Source organism: Xiphophorus hellerii, chromosome 7 (assembly GCF_003331165.1).
Source record: "Xiphophorus hellerii strain 12219 chromosome 7, Xiphophorus_hellerii-4.1, whole genome shotgun sequence".
NCBI lineage: Eukaryota > Metazoa > Chordata > Actinopteri > Cyprinodontiformes > Poeciliidae > Xiphophorus > Xiphophorus hellerii.
The window spans coordinates 879,802-906,430 of record NC_045678.1 but is presented as its reverse complement, the minus strand read 5'-3'; the positions used below and the strand labels follow the sequence as shown (position 1 = coordinate 906,430).

General features: G+C 40.2%; 1 protein-coding gene and 1 long non-coding RNA gene across 2 annotated transcripts in view; one reads left to right on the top strand and one right to left on the bottom strand.

Annotated features, from left to right (window-relative positions):
- Nucleotides 1-24,136, bottom strand: part of LOC116723311 (uncharacterized) — a 29,667-nt gene extending 5,531 nt beyond the window's left edge. The window contains exons 1-4 of the long non-coding RNA XR_004339958.1: nt 23,948-24,136; nt 16,603-16,614; nt 12,906-12,911; nt 1,093-1,098 (exon numbers count right to left, since the gene is read on the bottom strand). This is a non-coding gene — a long non-coding RNA (uncharacterized LOC116723311). The remainder of the gene's footprint in view (nt 1-1,092; nt 1,099-12,905; nt 12,912-16,602; nt 16,615-23,947) is intronic.
- LOC116723310 (ADP-ribosylation factor-like protein 4C) lies at nt 19,914-21,823 on the top strand. Its single transcript, XM_032568111.1, has one exon. The coding sequence runs from the start codon at nt 20,225-20,227 to the stop codon at nt 21,053-21,055; it is 831 nt and encodes a 276-aa protein (XP_032424002.1). The 5' UTR covers nt 19,914-20,224; the 3' UTR covers nt 21,056-21,823.
- Nucleotides 24,137-26,629: the final 2,493 nt, after the last annotated feature.

Here is a 26,629-nt window from a genome sequence, read left to right as displayed (position 1 = left end):
GTTAAATTGTTTACCTCCATGGTTCAAATGTCTGATCTGAGTGTTGTTTCTCCACATAGTCTTAAAGTTAAAGCAACACTTATTCAAGTTTAAGTCCAGACATTACTACAAAGCGCAAACACACACATTAAAGGAACAAAATGTTGTACCCTGCTGAAGAACCCGACAACGTAGAACAGTAAGAGGTGAGATCCAGCAATCGTGAAAGACGCCTAACTGAAAAGGGCAAAGAAATGCATGAACAGGATGCAAAGAAACATGAACGAGCATTTAACAGAGCATATGATTCTTGGAAGGAGTCAGGTATAGAAATTAGAACAAAACTGATGGCTTTCTGCTCACCTGAAGATCTAAACAGTGCCAGCCATGACATAAGGGACAAGCATGCGGCTGTACAACAACATCATGAACCCATTCGCCGCAACCAAAACATGACCCCAAACGTAGTAAAAAGGATGGATGCCTGTACTGTGCTTACAACTGACATTTGTGAGATTATTGCTAAACGACAAGAAAATATTGATCAGCCTTTTAATGATCGTCTTGAAAAGGAAAGTGTAAGGTTGATGCTAAACAAAATGACTATAGGTCTGTGTTTGAAGATACAAAAACTGAAACATCGTTCCCAGACGATTCAGTTGCACGCTCAAAGACAGATTCTTCAAGCAGTCGTGAAGCAGAAGCTGAATTTGCATCTAAAGTAGAACAAGCAAAGGCTATGCAAGAAATACTTGCACAGCAAGCTAAGGTCAACCAAATGGAGAATGAATGGAAGTTGAAGGAAAATGAAGCACTGGCAAAGTTAAAACAAGAAGAAGTGGAAACAAAGGCAAGGCTTGAGCAACAAAAAATCAAACTACAGCATTTAAAGGCAGAAAGTGAAGTAAAAATATGCTCAAAAAAATAAAGGGAACATTCAAATAACACATCCTAGATCTGAATGAAAGAAATATTCTCATTGAATACTTTGTTCTGTACAAAGTTGAATGTGCTGACAACAAAATCACACAAAAATCATCAATGGAAATCAAATTTATTAACCAATGGAGGCCTGGATTTGGAGCCACACACAAAATTAAAGTGAAATAACACTACACGCTGATCCAACTTTAATGTCCTTAAAACAAGTCAAAATGAGGCTCAGTATTGTGTGTGGCCTCCACGTGCCTGTATGACCTCCCTACAACGCCTGGGCATGCTCCTGATGAGGTGGCGGATGGTCTCCTGAGGGATCTCCTCCCAGACCTGGACTAAAGCATCCGCCAACTCCTGGACAGTCTGTGGTGCAACGTGACGTTGGTGGATGGAGCGAGACATGATGTCCCAGATGTGCTCAATCGGATTCAGGTCTGGAGAACGGGCTGGCCAGTCCATAGCTTCAATGCCTTCATCTTGCAGGAACTGCTGACACACTCCAGCCACATGAGGTCTAGCATTGTCCTGCATTAGGAGGAACCCAGGGCCAACCGCACCAGCATATGGTCTCACAAGGGGTCTGAGGATCTCATCTCGGTACCTAATGGCAGTCAGGCTACCTCTGGTGAGCACATGGAGGGCTGTGCGGCCCTCCAAAGAAATGCCACCCCACACCATTACTGACCCACTGCCAAACCGGTCATGCTGAAGGATGTTGCAGGCAGCAGACCGCTCTCCACGGCGTCTCCAGACTCTGTCACGTCTGTCACATGTGCTCAGTGTGAACCTGCTTTCATCTGTGAAGAGCACAAGGCGCCAGTGGCGAATTTGCCAATCCTGGTGTTCTCTGGCAAATGCCAAGCGTCCTGCACGGTGTTGGGCTGTGAGCACAACACCCATCTGTGGACGTCGGGCCCTCATACCATCCTCATGGAGTCGGTTTCTAACCGTTTGTGCAGACACATGCACATTTGTGGCCTGCTGGAGGTCATTTTGCAGGGCTCTGGCAGTGCTCCTCCTGTTCCTTCTTGCACAAAGGCGGAGGTAGCGGTCCTGCTGCTGGGTTGTTGCCCTCCTACGGCCTCCTCCACGTCTCCTGGTGTACTGGCCTGTCTCCTGGTAGCGCCTCCAGCCTCTGGACACTACGCTGACAGACACAGCAAACCTTCTTGCCACAGCTCGCATTGATGTGCCATCCTGGATGAGCTGCACTACCTGATCCACTTGTGTGGGTTGTGGAGTCCGTCTCATGCTACCACGAGTGTGAAAGCACCACCAACATTCAAAACTGACCAAAACATCAGCCAGACAGCGTAGGTACTGAGAAGTGGTCTGTGGTCCCAACTGCAGAACCACTCCTTTATTGAGTGTGTCTTGCTAATTGCCAATAATTTCCACCTGTTGTCTATTCCATTTGCACAACAGCAGGTGAAATTGATTGTCAATCAGTGTTGCTTCCTAAGTGGACAGTTTGATTTCACAGAAGTTTGATTTACTTGGAGTTATATTGTGTTGTTTAAGTGTTCCCTTTATTTTTTTGAGCAGTGTAGCAGCAGCACGTGTAAGAGCCTTAAGCACTTTAAATGATGTTGAAAGCCGTGACCTAGCATCCTGCCACAACTTTGAGAATGCCAAAACACAATTCCTATTTGCTAACATATATTATTCTGAAGATTTGGTTATTTTTGTCAAAGTTTGTTTGTGTGTATGTATTTTGTTTTACCCTGTTTTCTTTGTGGGTTTGTTAATTGGAGCAGCCACGGACTGCATGTTGGCCGCATTGCAGGGTGGTTGCTGCTGAGACCCTAGGCCAGGGGTCGGCAACCTTTTCTATTCAAAGAGCCATTTGGGACCGCCTCCCAATAAAAAGAAAGCACTTGGAGCCACAACCCATTTTGACGTCATATATATAAAACCTATATACTATGTACAAAAATCGATACTATGTTGCGTTTATGATAGATAGATAGATAGATAGATAGATAGATAGATAGATAGATAGATAGATAGATAGATAGATAGATAGATAGATAGCATTTATTGTCATTGAACAGAATTCAACGAAATTTCCATTGCAGCTCCCGTGCAAAAGGTCAAATATATACAGTAAAAATAAGCAAACACACAATAATAATAATAACAATATATACAACTAAATTAACTAAAGGCACTCAACCACACCAAAGAAGTAGCAGCAGGTCCAATTATGGCAAAGTACAGATGATGTGACAGTGCAAAGTGCAGAACAATATGGCTGTGTGGGGATGGGGGATATGTATGTGTTACTCGTCTCTACTTATAGTGACAAATATAACAAATGATGTTTTGTTTTGTTTTTCCGTTTTTTTTCCTTCTTCTGAAGACTTTCTGCTTTCCCTTGATCTTGGAGAGCCTGTAATGACGAACAGTCAGTGAGAGAAAGAAAGGACAACCGCCGTCTTCTTCCCCAAACTCTGTCTTTATTACAAATTATTGAAATTATGAAATTATTAACATTTCCTAGAACAATCACATTCCTGTGTCCTTTCTTCTGCTACAAAAAACCACACACAGCCTTCACCTGTGTAAAAAGGTATCAACTCTCACCAATCAATCCAGAGTGCAGCGATATACATTAAAAAAACCATTTCTCAAATAAGAGGATTAATTATGTTGAATACTGCAAGAGGGAGATGTAATAATGGACAAAACCTTAAGCTCGCTCTAATGTGTTTTCAATAACTACTGTCCGACTGAATAAACTACAGTTTAATTGATTACATAGCGAGGGAGAAAAAGTAAAGTCTATAGTAATAATAATAATAATAACAATAATCATAATAATAATAATAATAACTCCTTTTTAACAGATAAAACAACACAATGTATCTCAGGGTACCAATGTTTAATCGGGGAGTGGAACGAAGCTAAAAAAAGATACATGTAGCGATCTTCAGAACGGCCGTTATGCGACCGTTGTAGCTAAAATGTAGCTAACTGCGATCCTAACAAATCCTTTTTTTCTTTATTTATTTTCAATGTTTCAGCACATCTATCAATCAAATTACAAATCATATCCAAATATACATTGTTACTCCACATTTTTAAAGGGGGGGCAGCCCTCACCAGCTTCACACTACTAACCTGTAATGACGAACAGTCAGTGAGAGAAAGAAAGGACAACCGCCGTCTTCTTCCCCAAACTCTGTCTGAAGAGCGAGGGGCGGGGCTCCTCAATTCCGGTCTCCTGGTGAGACGTTGCCCGAACCTTCGTTACCCTTTTTTTTTGTTTTTTTTTTAAAACCCATATATGTAATTAGTTGCGATACTATTAATTTCTGTGTGGTGGCGTATATTTTCTTAAACAGATTTTCTGGACTATCACCAAGTGATAATTAAATTCTCCCACTTTATGGTGTATCACATATGTGTGACTGCGAGGTTATGATATGTGTGGGAGGGGGGGGCGGCAGGGAGTAATGGCTCTGACGGCTGTGGGGAAGAAACTGTTTCTCAGTCTATTTGTTGTAGTCCGTATATTCCTGTACCGCTTGCCTGATGGCAGCGGCACAAACAGTCTGTGGCCCGGGTGGCTGGAATCCATGGCTATGGATCCAGCTCTCTTCTTGACCCGGTCTGTGTAGATGGAGTCCAGGTCTGGGAGGGGGCATCCCACAATGCCTTGTGCTGTTCTCACCACCCGTGTCAGTTGTTTCCTCTCCAGTGCTGTGCAGCTACCATACCACACAGTCATATTGAGGCAGAGGATGCTCTCGATCATCGCCCTGTAAAAGTTCACGAGCAGCTGTGAGGAAAGTCCAGCCCGTCTCAGTTTCCTGAGGAAGAAGAGCCTTTGTTGTGTTATGAAATCAACGAACTGCTGCAGAGAACACACAATTTTATTTCTGCATGTAACAAAACGCATTTTACACTTTGTTGATGCTCAATTTCAAACAAAATACCCCGTCTATTTGGGTCTTTGTATTTAAGAAATAAAAATCGAAACTTACCCAACCCGCACTGAAGGAAAAATAGAAATAGAATGCAGTCACCTGTCCTCCTCTTATTCAGGAGATAAAAATCAAAACTTATCCAAATATTATCCACCGGCACTGAACGAACCAAGCAAACCAAAAAATGCGTAGTCTGCTTCTGTGTCCCGTAGTACAGTACGGAGCCCTCTAGGGGACATGGGGAATTTTTTTCTTTTGCGTTCCCTCGCAATACTTTTGCGTTACCTCGCAATACTGTACTGGTCAGTTATGCAGCATAATTGAATACTGTAAGCCTTTCTTACGGTGGGCGCCGTATTTTCTGCTTTAATGGTTATGTGAGGTTTTTCCATAAATGTTAGTAGCCTATCTTTTTGTGAAATATCTGAAGTTTTATATCTTTCTTTAGGGTAGAAAGTCACCACAAACCTACGATATAAACAGAAACCTTCCGTAAGTAGGAAAGAAATAAAAATACATCCTAATTTGGACTATTTCTGAGTTATTATCGCGGGTAATAAGTCATCTGACAGTTTTGATTGTGTCTCTGTTGTGTTCGTAGTCTGAATGGTTTAAAGAGCTGCTTTCAGTGCCGCTCCATCTTAGCCTTAACAGACATAAACATGCAGTAAAAAATAAATCGATTTTCAATCTGTTTTTTGCACCAAACAGTTTTAACTATTAACAAGTTTTTATTATTAAAAACACGACAAACTAATGATGGTAAAGGACCGCACTGGGTTAACTCGGGGAATCTCATCTGTCCGTGTATCAATCAACTCCAAACCTTTTCTTTGTTCTGTCACAATTATCGATTTATTCCATTTTGATGATCAGGCTCCAAACTTTGCAAGGACTGACCGCCCCGCTCACCGCTTCCTAATACACACAAAGCCAGTATCCTTCCCATTCATACCTGGTGACGTCACTCCCACGTCGACACACCTAAGTGTCAAATCCGCTGCTCCTGTCATATCAATAATTACTTATTTCATTCATATGGCTCTTACAGAGCCTCAGTGAAAACTTGTTTATTATTATTAACTGTTTGGTGCAAAACACTGATTGAAAATCGATTTATTTTTTCCTGTATGTTTATGTCTGTTAAGGCTAAGATGGAGCGGCACTGAAAGCAGCTCTTTAAACCATTCAGACTACGAACTGTCATGTCCACGAAGCGGTGCTGTGAATGTGTGTTGTCTCCCACCCTCTCTCCTGCAGGGCGTGTCGGACAGGAGCGGCCAGCTGGAGCTCATCTATTCATCAGGAGGAGCGTTTTTATAGAAGCCGGATCCTGATAGCGCTGCCAGATGGTAGTGAGTTCTCGTTCCTGGTCAAAGAGTCCTCGTTCCTTGGTCCGTAAGAGGGTCTGGTTTGGCCTCTCGTCCGGCTACACGCGGCTTTTGCTCTCAGCCGTTCCCCGTCTCCTGCCTGGCTCCGTTTCCTGTCCGTCCGCCTTCGTTGCTGGATCCCCCCCCCCCCCCCTCGCTCAACGCGCTCGCCTGCCTGTCCACCCATCGACCCCAGTGGATGCTCCGTCCACCTGTCTGCCCCCCCCCGCTGCTGGTCAAAATAAATTCAAACTTACCTTTTGCTGGTGTGGCGTTTGTAGTTGTTTCTGCACTAGAGTCTAGTAAACAAACATGTCACGAACACAACAGAGACACAATCAAAACTGTCAGATGATTTATTACCCGCGATAATAACTCAGAAATAGTCCAAATTATAATGTGTTTTTATTTCTTTCCTACTTACGGAAAGTTTCTGTTTATATCGTAGGTTTGTGGTGCCTTTCTATCCTAAAGAAAGATATAAAACTTCAGATATTTCACAAAAAGATACTAACATTCATGGAAAAACCTCACATAACCTTATATTAAAGCATAAAGTACGGCGCCCACCGTAAGAAAGACTTGCAGTATTCAATTATGCTGCATAACTGACCAGTACAGTATTGCGAGGTAACACAAAAGTTTTGCGAGGGAACGCAAAAGAAAAAAATTCCCCATGTCCCCTAGGAGGCTCCGTACGCTTCAGCCTTTTGCATCAGCTCCGAAGTGGCCTTTTTTCTCTCCTCTCCCTCGGGATATTTTTTAGCAAAGACAGAGTGTTTGCTCTTGAAAGGTCTTTCAACATTTGACTTCTTGTTGTTTGCCAGTCTGTCGCCACATATTAAGCAGACTGGTGAACCAGTTTCATCAGCGGTGAAAGGAAAATGATCTGTCCACGTAGCATTAAATGTTCTGCCATCTTCAGAATGTTTCCTTTTCTTGGATTTATTCATGATGTATCTTCCAGGCAACACTGTTATCCTTTGCTGTATTTTCTACAGTTAAATACCACAAAATGCCCAGTAAAACTACCATAAGACATCTTTACAAGTAGTTACTGTAATTTGCATTGCATTATGGGTATAGTACATAGTATTACAGTAACTTACTGTATGTTTTGAATTTGCAGTAATTTACTGTTTACACATTACAGTAGTGGTACTGTACTTATAATATACAGTAAGAATTATATTTGATTCCCAACGGTCATCATACACTGTTAGCCTTTGCTGTATTTTTTACAGTTAAATACCACAAAATGCCCAGTAAAACTACCATAAATAGGGTGACCATATTTTCAGTTGGGAAAACCAGGACACGTTGTAGCGAGGGGGGTGGGGGGGTCTGAAAACGGGGAAACTCTTTTGTAAATAGTAGGTAAACATACATTTGCGCTTTCGTATGTTGTTTTCGTACTGACAGCCACGCTATCTATCTTCTGATTAAGAACAGGGCTGCCCGCACTGACGCGGCTCAGGGATTACGTCACACGCAGGGCCGTGCGCAGTGCCCTAGTGCCTGTAAATATAATGGTCCAATGAAGGTAATTTAAAAAACAGGACATTTCCTCACTTTCTAAAAAAACCCCGGGACGCCCGGGACAGGACGTGAAATACGGACATGTCCCGGGAAATACGGACGTTTGGTCACCCTACCATAAGACATCTTTACAAGTAGTTACTGTAGTTTGCATTGCATTATGGGTATAGTACATAGTATTACAGTAATTTACTGTATGTTTTGAATTTGCAGTAATTTACTGTTTACACATTACAGTAGTGGTGCTGTACTTATAATATACAGTAAGAATTATATTTGATTTCCAACGGTCATCATAGCTGCTTCATCGTGGTTCCCTGTTTCTGTATTTTTACTCCTTTAGTGGTTAACATATTTTTAAGGCAGAAAGAGAGCATGTACTTTTGTTTTTTTCACATCCTAGCTAACATTAATATGCAGTTTATCTAGCTACGTCATCAAGCGTGGCTTCGCTTCCAACTGTTTTCTGATGACGTTTGTTTTAAACTCCGAAGCTTTTTCTCTCCAAGTGCAAGTGCAGCTCTGTCTCCGTGCTGTGGGCTCACACTGCTTCAGCTCTTCAAGACAGGTAAAAAACCACTTCTTAGAAAACTGTTTGAAGCCAAAGCCTAGTCTGGAAATGTACATTTTAGATGGAGTTAACGTAACTTATAGCATCATGCTATAATGCTATAACTTAGCATTATAGCATGAGCTCGTTTGTGCTGGTTAGCCTGGTAAAATAACGTTACCTTTACTAACTCTGGTGTTTTATATAACTGGCATATTGCAACCTTATAAGTTACGTGTCTGTAAATGAGGTGAAAGAAAGGAAAATATGATGGTGTTATTTTTTGAGCTGGTTCGGAATTAACGTTAGCAAAGGTGCTAATTTTACCGCCGAAGGTTTTAGCTTGACTTTTACCGCTTAATCTTCCTCGGGCGGCTTTGGGTTGAGATTAGCTCAGTGCTGAGTGTCTGTTAGCATTGTTGTTACATCCTTTGTCGAACAATATAACCTTAACTGATAATTGATCCCCCCCCTTCTCTTTTTTTTTTTTTACATCTAATGACTGTTCATTTGTTTAAACCATGATCTTGCAGATGTTAAAAGTGCAGATTAGCTATGTAGGTCAGCAAGGATGAATTTCTAACTTTGTTCTTTTTTTTCTTTTCTTCAGATGACCTTTTTATTTAACTCCTAAGCTTTTTCCCTCCAAGTGGCTGTGCAGTTCTGTCCTGCTGACTGCTAACATAGCTTCAACTCTTCAAAAGACAAGACAACAGGTAAAAAGACAGCTCTTCAAACATATTTGAAGCCACAAAATAGTCTGGAAATGTAGAGGAGCAGCTAACCTAATCTATAACTTTGAGCTTGCTACAGCTGGTTAGCCTGCTAAAGTACCATTACATCTCCAACATAGTGTATAAGAGTCTGTAAATGAGGACAAAGGTGAAAAACATTAAAGTAGTTTCTGTTATTTTTTGAGTTGGTTCAGCCACAGTGGCAGGTGGACAAAAAAGTTAATTTCCAACCCTGGTTACACCTAAGGACTGTTCACATGTTTAAACCATGCTCCTGTAAATTTAAAGTTAAGTCAGTACTAACAGGTGCAACTATGTACAGGTGTAAATTCTGCAGCATTTGTACTTCAGAATTTACAGAATTTTGTAGTCATGTGAAGAAACATCAACACACAGCTAATTATCGGTTTGCATGTGGAATAGAGCAATGTCCTGCTTCCTTCAGAACATTTTCTGCATTCAGGTCCCACATGCACAGGAGTCACCGCCATTGTAGAAGTCAGACTGAACACTTGTGGAATGTAATGCTTTAAAAAATGCATTTAGCCCCACAAACTGTCATTCACATCCGCTGTTTCAGAGTGGTAGCAGGATGTAGGAGTAAAATCTAGTCTAGTCTCCGGGATGAGGTTCTCAAAAACCTGTTGTAATCTGAGTGAACTGGCCCTTTAAATATAAATTACTACCAGTAATTCATATTTAAGAGAGTTTTCCTTTTATGTTTTAAAGGTATCTTCCACCAAGATGTCTGTTGAAATGGAAATGACCTTACCCACTACACCAAGGGTAATCATGCTTGGTAAGAGGAATATTTTCTATCACTATAATTTTTTCGTAGCAATGTATGTAATTGTTATGGTAGTCTGTACTTTTACTCACTAGCGTTAGCCTGACAAGGGTTTGTCTATTTTAGGAAATAGCTTGATGTCTGCAACCCGGTGGATGGTCAGTATGGAGGAGAAGGTATTTTTCCAGCCTGAGCAACTACATGACTTTGCCAGCGTCCTTGCTGTCTTTTTTGGGTCATATTATGTCTTCAATCTGGAGTATCAGGAGTCAGCATCCACCACGCTGGAGATGATACAATGGCAAGTACTCTACACCAAGCCATTTATTAATTAAATTTAATGACAGTTTGACTGATGATGAAGAACCATAGCTGATTGCTGTATTGTACGTCTTCATTAAAAATTACAATTAATATATTTTATTTCTGTTAAAAGATTCTTTGTGAGGATCAATCCAGATGTTGGTACCAAATGCACAGCCAAAGTCGGTACAAGCCGCAAGACGGGAAGTCTTGTCAAGAAGAAAGTAGTCAGTGTCAACTCCCAGATCACCACCTTCTTCCAACAACTTGCTGAATTTGAATGGAGGACTTCCAACTAGGTAAGTATTTTACCAAATGTAAATGTTTATTATTTTGTTGTCTTTTCCTCCTATCTTGCATGCTCTGACTTTACTTTAGCCTTTTTAATATGATTTTAATGATTATTTATAAATGCCATGTGATTCCTACACAATAGCCCTTTAGAGTAGCCTACATCTTTTCTGTGTCCGTGGTAAAAAGTGGATGTCGCTGCATCTCTTAATAAATCACAGAAATGTATAAGTGTGTAGTCGTTTAAGTGTGGTGTATTTTTATACTATGCAGTTTTCAGTTTATTAGGCACACCTTTGCAGTAATCCGTCAGCACCAACAAAATGACTAAAAAGATTGTTGTACTTCATCGTCCCCTTGGGGACATTTGTAGTACGCAATCTTTTGAATTACTGAAGACTGACTGACTGCTTTTGCCATAAACAATCCAAAAACCTGAAGTGAAGCCAGTCCTGCTCATTCTTTATGCAGCTTCTATTATCACTTCAGTCCAATTGATTTTTTTAAAACAAATTATCAACTTAATGCTGCTTTATGACAAAGATTTTATGCATTTGAACATTGTCACTTCAGCTTAATTTGTCAACCTTCCTGTCGATTTGAAAATGTAGATAACTTCCTGACCATCTCATGACCTCCCACATTGTCTGTCTTATTCTTTACAGTTCAGCTTCCACAAGATGGATCCCACTGATTTTGTTTGACGAATGGAATAAAAGTTCTTCTGATGTAGGAAATGTGTTCTATGGTTTTGTTGTTTTACAGCACATTATATTGTATTGTGACATTGTTTTTTATGACATTGCGAATATGTAAATGGATTTTATTTCTACAAATCTGCTGAAAATAAATACCTGTTATTCACAGTACTTGGACTAAAATTTCTTTTATGAAATTTTTCGGTTTATGGTAAAATATTCTTATCTTAAAGAAATGTAAACTTTAATTTACAGTAAAACTCTGACATTATGTTGTGAAACAAGTTTACAGTAGACCAGCTTTACTATAAAATACAATTACTGTATTATACTAGAAACTACATTTACAGTAATGCAGTTATAACTGTAAAGCACACTCTCAGTAAAAATTAACTGTGAAATATCATAACAGTAAAGGTACTGTAGAATGGTAATTACAGTAACTTACTGGCAACACTGTTGCCAGTAAGGGTACTGTTGCCTTACTGGCAACAGTGTTGCCAGTAAGAGTACTGTAGAATGGTAATTACAGTAACTTACTGGCAACAGTGTTGCCAGTAAGAGTACTGTAGAATGGTAATTACAGTAACTTACTGGCAACACTGTTGCCAGTAAAGGTACTGTAGAATGGTAATTACAGTAACTTGCTGGCAACAGTGTTGCCAGTAAGTTACTGTAAAATTACAATAAAAGGTCTAACAGTGAAGGATCAAAAAGTCAATAAATCAGTGCGCTAAAAAAATTCGGTCTGCCAGACGTGGGGTTCGCCAGGAATGCCTGTCGCACATCGGCGGACATGACGTATATTTTGGGTGCTAAAAATGTTCAAAACTTTTGTTTTAATGTTACAAGTTTACCATAATCTTCAGATTTAGAAATTTATTTTAAAATGATTTTAATTTATAATTTTTTAATGATTTAATTTTAATAAAATATTCTATTTCCCAAAGTCACTGGGAGCCACAACAGAAGGATGAAAGAGCCACACGTGGCTCCGGAGCCATTGGTTGCCGACCCCTGCCCTAGGCCATTGTGAAGCAGGGTTGTCTGTTTGTTGAATGTTGGTGAATAAACACCAACATTTCAGCACCGTTTCTCTGCCTCAAGACTCCTACTTAATCCAGCCGCTAAGGGCCATTCTAGCATATTCCAATGTACAAAGGGTTTGTTCTACAGCTATGATAAATAGTCCAGTGTTTTCCACTTCACTTGAGGTAAGACTTAACATTAATGATTGTTAATATAGCATTTGACACTGTAATGACAATTAATGACATCTTTATAACTGTTGCTACCTGTTTTACTTTACTTGAGGTAAGAATTAATATTAATGACACTGTAATAACACTTGATGACATCATTGCTACTTGTTTCACTTGATATAAGAGGAATTGTTAATGACTCTGTTATTAAATCATTTGACAGTGTAATAAAGCTTAATGAAATCTTTGTTGGTCCTACTTGTTCTGCTTTATTTCAGGTAGGGGGAAATATTAATTACTGTTTTGTTAAAGCTTTTGACAGTGTAATAACACTTAATGACATTATTGTGACTACTGTTATGACATACAGGGGTTGGACAATGAAACTGAAACACCTGGTTTTAGACCACAATAACTTATTAGTATGGTGTTGGGCCTCCTTTAGCGGCCTATACAGCGTCAATTCGTCTTGGGAATGACATATACAAGTCCTGCACAGTGGTCAGAGGGATTTTAAGCCATTCTTCTTGCAGGATAGTGGCCAGGTCACGACGTGATGCTGGTGGAGGAAAATGTTTCCTGACTCGCTCCTCCAAAACACCCCAAAGTGGCTCAATAATATTTAGATCTGGTGACTGTGCAGGCCATGGGAGATGTTCAGCTTCACTTTCATGTTCATCAAACCAATCTTTCACCAGTCTTGCTGTGTGTATTGGTGCATTGTCATCCTGATACACGGCACCTCCTTCAGGATACAGTGTTTGAACCATTGGATGCACATGGTCCTCCAGAATGGTTCGGTAGTCCTTGGCAGTGACGCGCCCATATAGCACAAGTATGGGGCCAAGGGAATGCCATGATATGGCAGCCCAAACCATCACTGATCCACCCCCATGCTTCACTCTGGGCATGCAACAGTCTGGGTGGTACGCTTCTTTGGGGCTTCTCCACACTATAACTCTCCCGGATGTGGGGAAAACAGTAAAGGTGGACTCATCAGAGAACAATACATGTTTCACATTGTCCACAGCCCAAGATTTGCGCTCCTTGCACCATTGAAACCGACGTTTGGCATTGGCATGAGTGACCAAAGGTTTGGCTATAGCAGCCCGGCCGTGCATATTGACCCTGTGGAGCTCCCGACGGACAGTTTTGGTGGAAACAGGAGAGTTGAGGTGCACATTTAATTCTGCCATGATTTGGGCAGCCGTGGTTTTATGTTTTTTGGATACAATCCGGGTTAGCACCCGAACATCCCTTTCAGACAGCTTCCTCTTGCGTCCACAGTTAATCCTGTTGGATATGGTTCATCCTTCTTGGTGGTATGCTGACAGGTGTTATGTCATGTTTATGACAGTGTCATGTCAGTCTTATTCACACCTTGTCAAGTAAAGTGTTACCGACATATTCAACGGCACTGTATTTTCTTTCAGTTGAAATAATATCCAAGCTGAACTTGAATTTGATTGATAACCCGCCCAACTTTGAAGTTGCTCAATGCAAAACAACCAGGGCCGGAGTACATTAGGACCGAAACGGAGTTGGGCCAGGCCAGGCACTGCAGTGACAAAAGATCCAAAGTCTGCCATATCACTTTAGGCCATTTTGCACAATGCAGTGGATCTTGCTTGTCACGCGGGGCCGGTCCAATGTTGTATGGGACCTCGAGCAGAATTTGAGGGCTCCTCTTCCTGCTAAGAACATCAGGTAAATCTATTTTATAAGTATATTTTATGTGAAATAACTATATTTTATGTGAAACCTATTTTATAACTATATTTTAAAATGCCAAATTGTGTAGGAAAAATGATTGGCACATCCAGTAAAAATGGTGAATGCACACATTATTTATATTTTAAAGCAATATATCTTAATTTTAAAAGCAATCTTATTAGGTTTAAAAGCTTAAAATTCCTGATAGTTACAAACGATAAAGAACTAGACTGAAATGAGTGACACATAACTTTATATACAATCCCAATTCCAATTAAATTGGGACTCTGCATAAAACAAACAGAATACGTTGATATGTAACTTAGAGGTGTGCCAACCGATCATAATCGTTCGATTTCCATGAAAAAGTGTATGAACTGTGATCGCTGATCACTCTCTCTTGTTGCGAATCAGCAAAAGCAATCACATTTATCTCACTTCGCAGCTGCTTGTTACAGCGTAAATCCTCTTTCCTTCACACTGCGTAAGCACGCGGCAACAAATCCTAAGTAATGTTGTGTGAAACTATAATGCTCAGTGAATGGGGACGTTTGTGTATTGTGGGGGCGGCCGAAAATTACCTTGGGGTGAAGCATGTCAAAATGCATCAACACAACAAATCTAATATGGTATTTAAAAAACAAGCACAATGATGGAGTTTGGCTATATCGAGGCTCAATGCAGGAAAAAAAGACATCTGCTTTACCAGATAGCAGGTAAAACAGCGCACAACTACCAACACTCACCCGGATTTCAATCTATATTCAATTAATTTCACTGCAAAGACAAGCTATGTAATTTTCAAATGGATGAACTTTATTTTTTTTCAAATATTTATTTAGAAATGTATGCCTTGTAACACATTCCAAAAAAAAAAAAGCCACGATGTTGTAACACATGCAAAACATATCTCGGCATTGTCTTGCTGGAATTATCAGGGATGTCTCTGAAAAAGGCATTACCAATGCCATGGGCACCAACCTTGAGCATCACAGGACCAGGGTTGGGAAACACTGATCGAGAAATGAGGCATGCTTAAGGGAGATTTTACTGGGGTTACATTACATACAGCTCTGGAAAAAAAAATGAGACTGCTGCATTGAAAACCTCCACCAAATTGATTTCTGAACTCTAGAGTTAAAACATTAATACTGTTGTGCCATGGTGGGTTCATGTCTTTTAACCATCATGCAGAACACAATCAGTAGAACAGGAAATCAGATAAATAAGGTTTATTTTAACAATGATGAAACATCAGATTGTGTGGTTGTTCTTGTCCTGTGGATGGGAAGTTGGGGTCGTCAGAACTCTGAAGGCAGTGGGAAAGATGATGAATTGATGGCAAATTGGACAGGTTGAATTCTGAGGAAATGGAATGATCTTACTTGGTGTGAGGAGGTGAGTTCCCGCCAGGGTGAGAAGTACTGTGGTCTCTGAGGTTGTGGTCTCTTTGCAGGGGGTTCTTGAGATGATCCAGGTTCAGTGAAATATTGACAGAGCGTTCTTTGGAGGTAGATGGAAGAGACATAAATGTTGTCAGTAGTTCAAAGAATAAAAGAACAATATTCATTTTACTCAAATATATACCTATAAAAGGTAAAATCAGAAAAACTGAGAATTTTAAGTGATCTCTTAATTTTTTCCATATGTAATGTTAAAGCAAAATCAGCCAGAACCCAAAACAAGTGGACAGTTCACCAAACGTTTTATTACAAAAGCTGTGTGGTCACACTGGTTGGACAGGAATGGGGGATCCACAGGGGTCAGGAATCCAGCCTGGGGAGGGTAGGGTGAATGGACAGTGGGAAGCCTTGGGGACTCAGGGGACAAACAGACAGGGACAAAATCCACCAACCAGAGGCTGAGTTGTTGAATCGATCCAGGGTCATGCACTGGAAGGTCTCAGGCAATGAAAATCAGTAATCAGAAGACTGGAGGCAGGGTCAGAGGCAGGCAGGGTTCAGAACTGACAGGAGGTCAGAACTGTTCCTACAGCAGAAGGACTAGGCAAAAGTCTGTGGTCAAAAAACAGGCAGGATCAGAAAACTCTTTTGAACACGAAACAAGGCATGAAAGCTGTGACGGGGGCAATGGACAATCTCCCATTGAGTTGGTGACAGTAGCTGTTTAAATAGGGAGCAGCACAGTGCAGGTGAGGGGTAATGAGTAATCAGCACAGTCAAGGTAGAGCTGAAGGGCTGAAATCATGACACCATACCTGTATATAAAATATTTTTCTGAGATATCTACTATAAAGTTACTTTCCTCAACGTACATTGAATCATATGCTGGGCTGCACAGTGTCCTGCTCTGTTAGTAGTACTGTTGCCTTGCAGGAATAAGTTCCTGAGTTCGATTCCTGGCCCAGGAAACTTGGGAAACAGGAAACTGACCCATGCAAACTTCATAGAATTTGCATGTTCTCCCTTTGCACATGCTTGTTCTCTCCTGGTACTCTGGCTTAATCCCAGTCCAAAAACATGACTGTGAAGTTGATTGGTTTGTCTAAATTCTCCTTAGGTGTGAGTGTGTGCAAGCATAATTGTTTGTCTCTGTGTTGTGATGGACTTTTGACCCCGCCTCTTACCTGTTGACCGCTGGAGCTAGGCACTAACATGGCTTCTAACCCCACCAGGGAAATGGGTGTAGCATAATGGATGGATCCTTCTCTGCTACCGTCTGGTGGACGATCTAAGAATTACACATGATCTGTTACATTTAAATGGAATATTTCAAAGTAAAACAAAATAATTTCGTTTTTAGAATTTATTTTTTTTACCTTTAATACAGACGCAGAATGTAAAAACCTGTGGTTATCATTTATTTGTGACACTGCAAGTGTTTAGGAATATTTTGACAATCAGTTTTTTAAATGGATATCCTGATGTCATTTTTTTCCATAAAAATAAAATTGATAATTAAGTTAAACATAAATTCACCAAGATAAATTATTTGTTGATCACATGTCACACATAATATGTCTATATTATAACAAAAAAGATGGGAGACAGTTTGCATATAATAACAGATGATAATGACAACAAAAGTCACATGGAATATAAGGGTTGGGGAATGAAGAAACCACTGATAGCAATGAGTAAAGGTATAAGGTAAGGTAAAGGTAATTTTATTTATATAGCACATTTTCAGTAACAAGGCAATACAAAGTGCTTTACATGAATTAAAAGGAAATACAAACAAAAATAACAAACCTAAGGAAAGAGCAAAAGAAGAAAAAAATCTAATAATGTTGATCCAAAGTAAATAAACTAGATACTCCTATTCAGGGTTGCTAGATAAGTGTAAATAAGTATCCTCTGGTCTAATTCCATTTCTGAGTTGGAAGAATAGGAGTCTAAAAAGTAGTTGCTAAGGTAGTTTTTCTGGATTTAGGTTCTAATCCCTGTTCTGGGTTGCTAAATAAGTGTAAGTAAGTATCCTCTGGATTACTGGGTTGCTAGATACGTATAAGTAAGTATTCTCTGGACTTTCTAAGTGTGCTCTAAATTTCTAGAAGTAATGAGTAATGAGTAGTACAAGTCATGGGAAATGACTTTTACAGAGGTGGAGCAGCAGTCTTGAGACAATGAACCTAAAGAAGAATCAGCCAAAATTTTTCAAATTGGACTGAAAAAGTCCACTAGGACCTGTGAGTTAAATTTATGGGAGGTATATGTTGTCTAAACTTTCTAATTTCAACTTTCCTGAATGCGGCACATCAGTTGGTTCACTGTCACGGTAGAAGCAATCAATGCATTGATTCTTTACAGAGGAGACCCAACATGGGAAACCCAGTATGTGTTAGATCAGGGGTCCCCAAAGTCGGTCCTCGAGGGCCAGCATCCTGCATGTTTTAGTTCTCTCTCTGGTGGCACCAACAACCTTTTCAGCATGTCAGTGTTCTTCTTAGGCCTCTAATGAGCCATCATTTGATCCAGGTGCGTTAAACCAGGGAGAGAATTAAAACATCCAGGAGGCCGGCCCTCAAGGACCCACTTTGGGGACCCCTGTATTAGATAATTACCATTACAACTAAAAAAAAAAAATCTACCCAGTGTAGAAAGTCACTTTCTTATGCATGGCATGAAAAATAGTAAAAAAATAGGGGAAATATTAAATAACCCATTAAAATAATTTTCTATATTAGGAAACTATTAGGAAATATGTTGATGTTGAAAATACATCTACAACAATGTCTTTGTAGAAGAAAATCAAAAATAGAGTGGGACAAAATAATAGAATTGATGCTGAGTCAGCGGATGGATGGATGGATGGATTCTTTTTTTAGTCATACCACATAAAGAGCTTTAAACTAGAGTGACATTCACCCAGTCACACTTAAAAAAGTTAACTCGTGGTCAGGTCAGTATGTGTGTTAAGTATGTTGCTGAGGAGCACATTGACATTTGGCAAGAGGAATCAAATCCACAACTTTCTGATTGCAAGGAAATAACTCAAGCCATACACACTTGATTTGGTTGAAATAACTTGATTGACATTTTCTTCTACCAGTTTATGACATCTGTCTGAAGAAATTCTGCTCCACTCTTTACTTTCAGCTGTGGGATGTGAGTCAATTTCTGCATGTGCATCCAGTGTAAAGTCACCTCACGTGATCTTAGTGAGATAAAGATATGGACTTTGAACTTAGCCTGTAATTCGGAGCCAGTTCTTGCTAGATTTTGCTTTTACTTGATATGATATATAATATCCATCCATCTTCTTCAGCTTATCTGGAGTCGGGTCATGGGGGTAGCAGCCTAAGTAAAAAGGCCCAGACTTCCCTCTCCACAGACATTTAAGCCAGCTCCTCCGGGGAATCCCAAGGCATTCCCAGGCCAGACGAGAAACATAGTCCCTCCAGTGTGTCCTGGGTCTTCCTCTGAGTCTACATACCACTAAATGCCAGAGCCACCTCAACTGGCTCCTCTCGATGTGAAGGACCAGTGGCTCTACTCTGAGTCACTCCCAAGTGACTGAGCTTATCTCCCTATCTCTAAGGGAGAGCCCAGACACCCTACGGAGAAAACTAATTTTTTTAGGGCGTTTCTATCCATGACTTTGTTCTTTCGGTCATGACCCAAAGCTCATGACCATAGATGAGGGTAGGAATGTAGATCATCTGGTAAATTGAGAGCTTTGCTTTTTTACTCAGCTCTCTTTTTACCATGACAGACCGTTTCAGGGCCCGGTCTGAGCCAGTCCGCCTGTTGATGTCCCGCTCCATTTTCCCCTCTTTTTCGTGAACAAGATCTCGAGATACTTAAACTAATTGGTACAAATGAACCAGATGACTCAAAGAAGACATGTACCTCCAAAGTATTTTACATTTAAAATAATTCAAAACCTAACAACAAACAATATTGATATTTTTATAGAGATTGACTAAACTGGCATAAGGAATAGGATAAATAAAAATATCTGTGTTTGAGAATTTTGTTGTAAATATTTATGGTGGACAGAATGGCCAAAAATGAAACTCAAGTAACAGAAGCGATACTTCATAATATTAATCAAGTAGAAGTAAAAATTATGGTGCAGTAAAACTACTCCTAAAAGCTTTTTTTTTCTAAAATGCTACTTAAGTACTTAAATGCTACTTACTAAAATGTTACTTAAGTAGTATTTTAGTACTTAGTAGCAACCACCTCTGCTTATTTTGACCATCTATTTTTTTATGTTTCCGCTAAGTTTGCATTTTTTAAAATCAAACTTCGAAAATCCTATAAATTAAAGCTGTTTGGAGAATTTTAACTTCTTCAGTCGGGTTCTAGCAATCACTTAGACTTGAGACGTTTGGGGAGTTCTGTGCGTTAAACGGATCGCCGCAGAGGCTCGTGAGGGCGCTCGCATGCTGCCTCATTGGCACATGTCCCGTCCTGCAGGGGTGGAGCGTATCGAGGGCTGTCTCTGATGTTCTGTCAGCCTCACATCAGAACGGCTGCAGCGAGCGACAGGAGAGGAGGGGTTGTCTGACACGGAGCCGACGAAGGACGAGGCAGCTGGGAATTTTGTTGCTATTGGACTGCTGGATCTGTGTGCTTTCCCTATGCTTAATAACGCTCACTTCTGGCTGGGAAATGTTATTTGACTTCTGGAGAATCACAGATATATTTTGTGCTTGTCTGTCAAAGCTGTGACATTTTTAAAGGAGTGTTTGAACTGAGGTGTTTTCCTCGCCATCAAATGGATGCAAGTGCGTGAGGGGAATACTTATAAACTGCGCGTTGCGTCCTGCGGAGGCACACCGCTTCGCTTTCCATTGCTGCTCCCAAGGGCCAAGCAGAGCCCATCAATCCCCCCACTGTTTGCCGACCTGCGGAATTTTACTGCCTCAACCCGGGAATTAACGAGTCTGAGCTGTGGAACCGTCATTTCCAGTTTTGGGGGAGGGTGGATCCAATCCTCCTGCGTGGGAGGCGGTGGAGGGTACATCAAAATGGGGAACAGCTTCTCCAACATCTCTGCCTTCCAGTCACTTCACATCGTCATGCTGGGTTTGGACTCTGCCGGTAAGACCACAGTTCTTTATAGATTGAAATTCAACGAATTCGTCAACACCGTCCCCACAATCGGTTTCAACACGGAGAAAATCAGGCTGAGTAACGGCACAGCGAAGGGCATCAGCTGTCACTTTTGGGACGTGGGGGGACAGGAGAAGCTGCGGCCCCTGTGGAAGTCCTACAGCCGCTGCACAGATGGCATCATCTACGTGGTGGATTCGGTGGACGTGGACCGGCTGGAGGAGGCTAAGACCGAGCTGCATAAGGTCACCAAGTTCGCGGAGAACCAGGGCACACCACTGCTGGTCATCGCCAACAAGCAGGACCTGCCTAAGTCCCTGCCAGTGGCTGACATCGAGAAGCAGCTGGCCCTGCACGAGCTCGCGCCCTCCACGACATACCACGTTCAACCCGCATGCGCCATCATAGGAGAGGGGCTTCACGAGGGCATGGACAAGCTGTACGAGATGATCGTGAAGAGGAGGAAGTCTCTGAAGCAGAAGAAGAAGCAGCGGTAGCAGTGGCTGGAGCTGGACTCTGTTTCTGCCTGACTTACTGTGAGAAATCCGGGGTTCTGCCATTTGCGGCACCCAGGCGGGTTGATTTCTGTTTTCTTCCATCCTGTTTTTCGAATTAAACCTGTTAAGCCCTTCTGAGTGATGCTTTTGCACACAGAAGGCTGCAGGGTTGTCAACAGAACATTAAACAAAAAAAAAGACCTATGATCCAGAAACTTTGTGAGAGAAACGGGCTGGCCTGTTTTATCTGCTGCTTTGTCTACAACTTTAAAGGAACAGTTTGGATGTTTTGAATTTAGATTCTGTTAAGTTATTTCACCTCTAGTAGACAGATGTCATATTGCAAAGAGTTGGTTAAAAGTAATGAAATTGTAAGAGTGATGAAAGGCTAACAGCTTTTTAATATTTTCTTTGGTCAAAGTTTCATTATGTATTTAGAATAAAAATGGATCAAATTTTAAACTAGTCAGATAGATCTGTAACTATTTAGAGCAACTGAAACTAGAAATTTTTATATTTGTGGGATTAAACAACTACATTTTCCTGCAAGAGGCCTGTTAAGTTTGCTTTTTAACAATCAAAGAAAGTTAAAAATTTTTTAGCTAAAGTTGTGGGTTGAGGCTGTTGTCTGGCACAAGCTGGTTAAGCATAGTCAGTCATAGATTGATAACCAAAAAATACACCTGGTATCAATTTTTCCCACCTTTGTCCTAAATCTTTTTGTTGGTAGCATGTATAATAAAACTGTGTTAGTTTTACACAATATTATACTCCCCTGTTTTTGTGATTAAAAAACACAAAATGCATAAATGCATAAATACTGTGTTATGCAAACACAGTATTTTATAGGTTCCACCCTTCACAAAACAATAAATAAATAAAAAAAACTATAGATGATAAGAATGTTTTCATCTGTAGTTGTAGGATTATAGGATTTTTTGGTATAGATATAATCAACACAAAATTGGAAAACAAAGATGTCATAAACCTAACATTCTTTTCAAATATTCCAAATCAAGGCCTAGTACAGTTAAAGTAACTCTTTGGGTTTTGGAAAAGGCTGCCTATAGTGTTTAAGCATCAACTATGTTTTTTTTTCAATTGAAATTTTTTTTCAATATCTTGATGTATTTATTCACTATCAGCTAACTGTGCGGATTCATACAACAGACAGCCTCAATCAAACTTTAGCCTACTAATGTGAGCGATTTTTGGAGAGAAGTTAGAAAGTGTCCTAAAGGTGCAGTTACATAACTTTTATGAAAAATATACTTTTTACATATTTATTAAAACAGTCACCATATCGTAACAGTATGTTATGACACAGATAATTTGTGAATAAACTGATCTTCTCCACCTCCTCACTATGCACAATGCACCACTCCAGACCAAAACGAATGAGTCAGACCTACGATGAGTTAGGGCTGTTGCTATAAATAATAAATCAAATAATCGCATGATAAATGAAAATGATTGACATCATTTTAATTTATCGGCTTTATCGTTTCTTCCTGCCCTTTTCCCTTTCTATTGATGACACTGAATAAAAAAAGGCGCAACTCCGGTGCTCTCCACTGACCGATCCCTTCCTCATTTTCTTAGCGTAAGGGAGGAGTGAACTATTGCACCAGGTAGTCTGATATAGCCATCTTCTCTATCTAAATCTAATGATTATTGAAGGGCAATATGTTATACAGACTTTATAGTCTGTACTCTTTTGGTTCAATGTAGTTTTTATTTTATGTTGTGTTTAGTTTTTATTCAAGTGCATTTTTTATTAACGGAGACTTGGAGTCCATTTTATTTTTGTTTTCGGTTGTTTTGTTTATTTAATTTACCATTTCCAGTGTTAAGTGTTCTTTTGAAAATAAAGTGTATTTATTTTTGGCAGAATGTGCTTGCATTATTATGTCATTACCATTACATCAGTTTAAAATGGTCTTCAAAAAATATTATTGTTTATCGCAATAATTTTTGAGACAATGCAAAATTTGTTATCATGACATTTCTCAAATTATCTGTATCATACCATACTGTCACAACATAGTGACAGTTTCAACAAATACGTACAAAAATATTTTTATAAAAGTTACATACTGCAGCTTTAAAGTATGGGACAGTTCATTTCTGCCAATGAGGAGTGTATGACCAGTTTCAGTTCATTTTAGGGATTATAAAAACCTGTGAAAACAAGGTTTTTAAAATATAACAGGAAATTTTTTCTCAGTTTAGTGGTTAGACTTCCCCCTCTTTGAGGATTTCATCACTTTTCTTTAAGCTCGCTGTAATATGTTGTGGAAAAATTTCGTATAAAGCAATTTTTATCAGCATCTGGAATGCAGACATGACTTCTGCACTCCACATAAAACATCTGGACTAACCCTTCAACGCTGAAGAAGCTGTGGCTCATTGGGACTTCATTAACTGACTCAGATATTGGATTATTTCCATCCACAGGTGATAGTCGGTGTCACAGGTGACTTTTCGCTTTTTATGTTTCCTCACAAATATCTACAGTATCAGTTGAACACTGTGGGTGTCACACAGGCTGTTCTTGTTTTCGTTTTACTATTTGGAGCAATGAAGTAGCCTTTCCTCTTATTGGTGGACTGAGGACATCATCTACTACTTTGCACTTTTCACAAACCAATAGGAAACTACACTGTTTGAATATAGCAGCAGATCAAAGTTGTTTATGTACCAAGAAGCCAAAATTTAAGTATTTTTTAATATTAAACAATTTTAAGCCTGGAATTTGGATACAATTCAGTTTGTCTTTATGTATTGTGATGTGGCAGGCTGTGATTGGTAACAAAGAGGTCAGGTTAGTGACTTCTCTGATTTATTTAAATAATAAATATAGTATAGTTCAGGTTGAAATACCTGAACTACCGGTGAAATACCATTACTCTTATCGTTTTTTCACTTACCCGGTGAGGCGGGAAGGCGAGCCTGTAGTGGGCTCTTGGACCGCCTTAGGGAGGTCCTAAGGCAAGCTCAGGGAGGACAGAAACCTCCAGTGGAGCAGATGGGCAAAAGCTCGTTTGATCTTGATTTTCAGTATGAATACAGACTGTGAATGCGGGGTCTCACAATCCTTCTTACTTTTTTTGGTTTAAGCAGGTGGTGTCAGAAAAGTTACCACAGGGATAGCTGGCCATGATTTATTTAAATAATAAATCAGATTGTCTCAGGTGAGAATCAAAGGTTACACTGTTCAAAGTTAAGTATAAATTGGTGTGTGGGAGAAAAAAAAAAGAGCCAGCTTTGAAATCAGAGCATGCAAAGGAGCTTCAGAGCAAACTGCAGGCTGTTGGTTAAATTTATAGATCTGCATTGCGGCAGCCAGGCCTCAGACTGTGCGAGCACCCATCTGGATGATACAGCTTTCTGCCTAAATTACTTTTTATTCTCATTTGATGGTTGCTATTTAATGTGAATAAGGTTTCACATATACACTCACCACCCATTTTATGAGCTACACCAGTGCAACTGCTCATGAACACAAATGTTGAATCAGTCAGTTACATGGCAGGAACTCAATGCATTTAGGCACATAGACATGGCCAAGACAATCTGCTGCAGTTCAAATCGAGCATCAGAATGAGGAAGAAAGGTAATTTAAGAGACTTTGAACGTGGCATGGTTGTTGGTGCCAGCCGGGCTGGTCTGAGTATTTCAGAAACTGTTGATCTACCGGGATTTTCACAAATAACCATTTCTAGGGTTTACAGAGAATAGTCCGAAAAAGAGAAAACATCCATTTGCGCCCAGAATGTGGGCTCAAATGCCTCGTTGATGTCAGAGGTCAGAGGAGAATGGCCAGACTGGTTTGATCTGTTAGAACGGCAACATTAATTCAAATAACCACTCATTACAACAGAGAAGAGCATCTCTGAACGCACAGCACATCAAACCTTGAGGTGGATGAGCTACAGCAGAAGACCATACCGGGTGCCACTTCTGTCAGCTAAGAACAGGAAACTGAGGCAACAGTTCACACAGGCTCACCAAATTTGGACAAGAGAAGATTGAAAAAACGTTGCCTGGTCTGATGAGCCTCGATTTCTGCTGCAACATTCAGATAGTAGGGTCGGAATTTGGCATCAACAACATGAAAGCAGGGATCCATCCTGCTTTGTATCAATGGTTCAGGCTGGTGGTGGGGCAATGGGAGAGGAGGCAGAGGAATGCAGCACATACATTGATTCAAAATTGATTACCAGTTTTTCCCAACCCTGGTCCTCAAGGTGCTCTGTCCTGCGTGTTTTAGATGTTCCTCTGCTTCAACACACCCCATTCAGACTATTGCAATTCAGCAAAATTCTGTTATTCAGAAATCAATTGAAATCATGTGTACTGAAGAACACAAGTTTGATCCACCTTCAATTGTGAACTTTAATCATAATTTCAACCTTTTCGATCATAATTCAACATTGAATTAACGTCTTTTGCAATTTGCAAACAACCCAACAGCGAAAGGGCTGTATGGTTGGGACATACCACTCATGTAAATGGGGGTGCTGGACAGCTCCACTCCTTGTAGTGACTTGTGTATGTTTTTGTGTCTTCACATTATGCACAATCAGTAATAATGCTTATGGATAATTAAGAAAATGTACAGAAAGGAATCAAGGGGTGCGACAAACAGCATACATTGATTCAACAATGATCAGTTGCTGATCAGACTTTGGCATTTCAATCATTAGAATTCAATCACAAAACAGCATTGATTCAATGACATCTCTTAAACACTGGTTACTTAGCTAGAATTGGATGGTTGTTTGATGGTTGATCCATCATTAATTATTGACCTCAACCAAAAATCAAACTTTTCGACCAGAATTCAATTCAAGTAACAACTTTACCATGTCTATGAGACTAATCTCAAAGCTTCTGGCCCTGGTAGATCAGCTCCCTGTTGCTGTTTCAGCTATTACAGTGAATAAGAGGGATGATAAGCTGCTCTTTGTTCATGTGTCTCTGTCATATATAGGTCATGCTCTTATTGTTCTGCCTCCCCCTCACTGTGTACGGACTGCTTGTGTGGGTATGTGTCACTATTGTCCAAACAATGCACAACAGCACTATGAGATTGCCTCAAGCTGAGAATGAAGCTCATCACCTAATAAAGGCTTCTAGCATCTCAAACCGTGGGGAAAAACATGATGCTAAGTAGAGCATTTCCAACACTGAAGTCAATGTGATAAGTAATAGTTTTAATTCTCTGTTACATGTCAATGTAAAATGCCTAACCATCCTATCAGTTTCTCTGTTTTGTATTTGGTTAATCCTGAAAATGTGAGAATTGCTTGTCTATTAGATTGGAAACATGAGCCAAATGAGATAAACTGTCATGAGTTGCAGTTAGAGGTGTTGAGGGACTGTAAAGACATGACCAGGAACTGACAGGGAACAAGAGACACACGTGGGACTAAATACACAGGGAAGGTAATCAGGGAATACGAAACACAGATGGGTGTCTTGTAGCTGCCTCTTTTGGGGTGGCTACAAGACGCCCAAAAAAGTCCAAAACCAAAACAACCCAACCAGGGTGGGTGGAGGGGTGCTGGA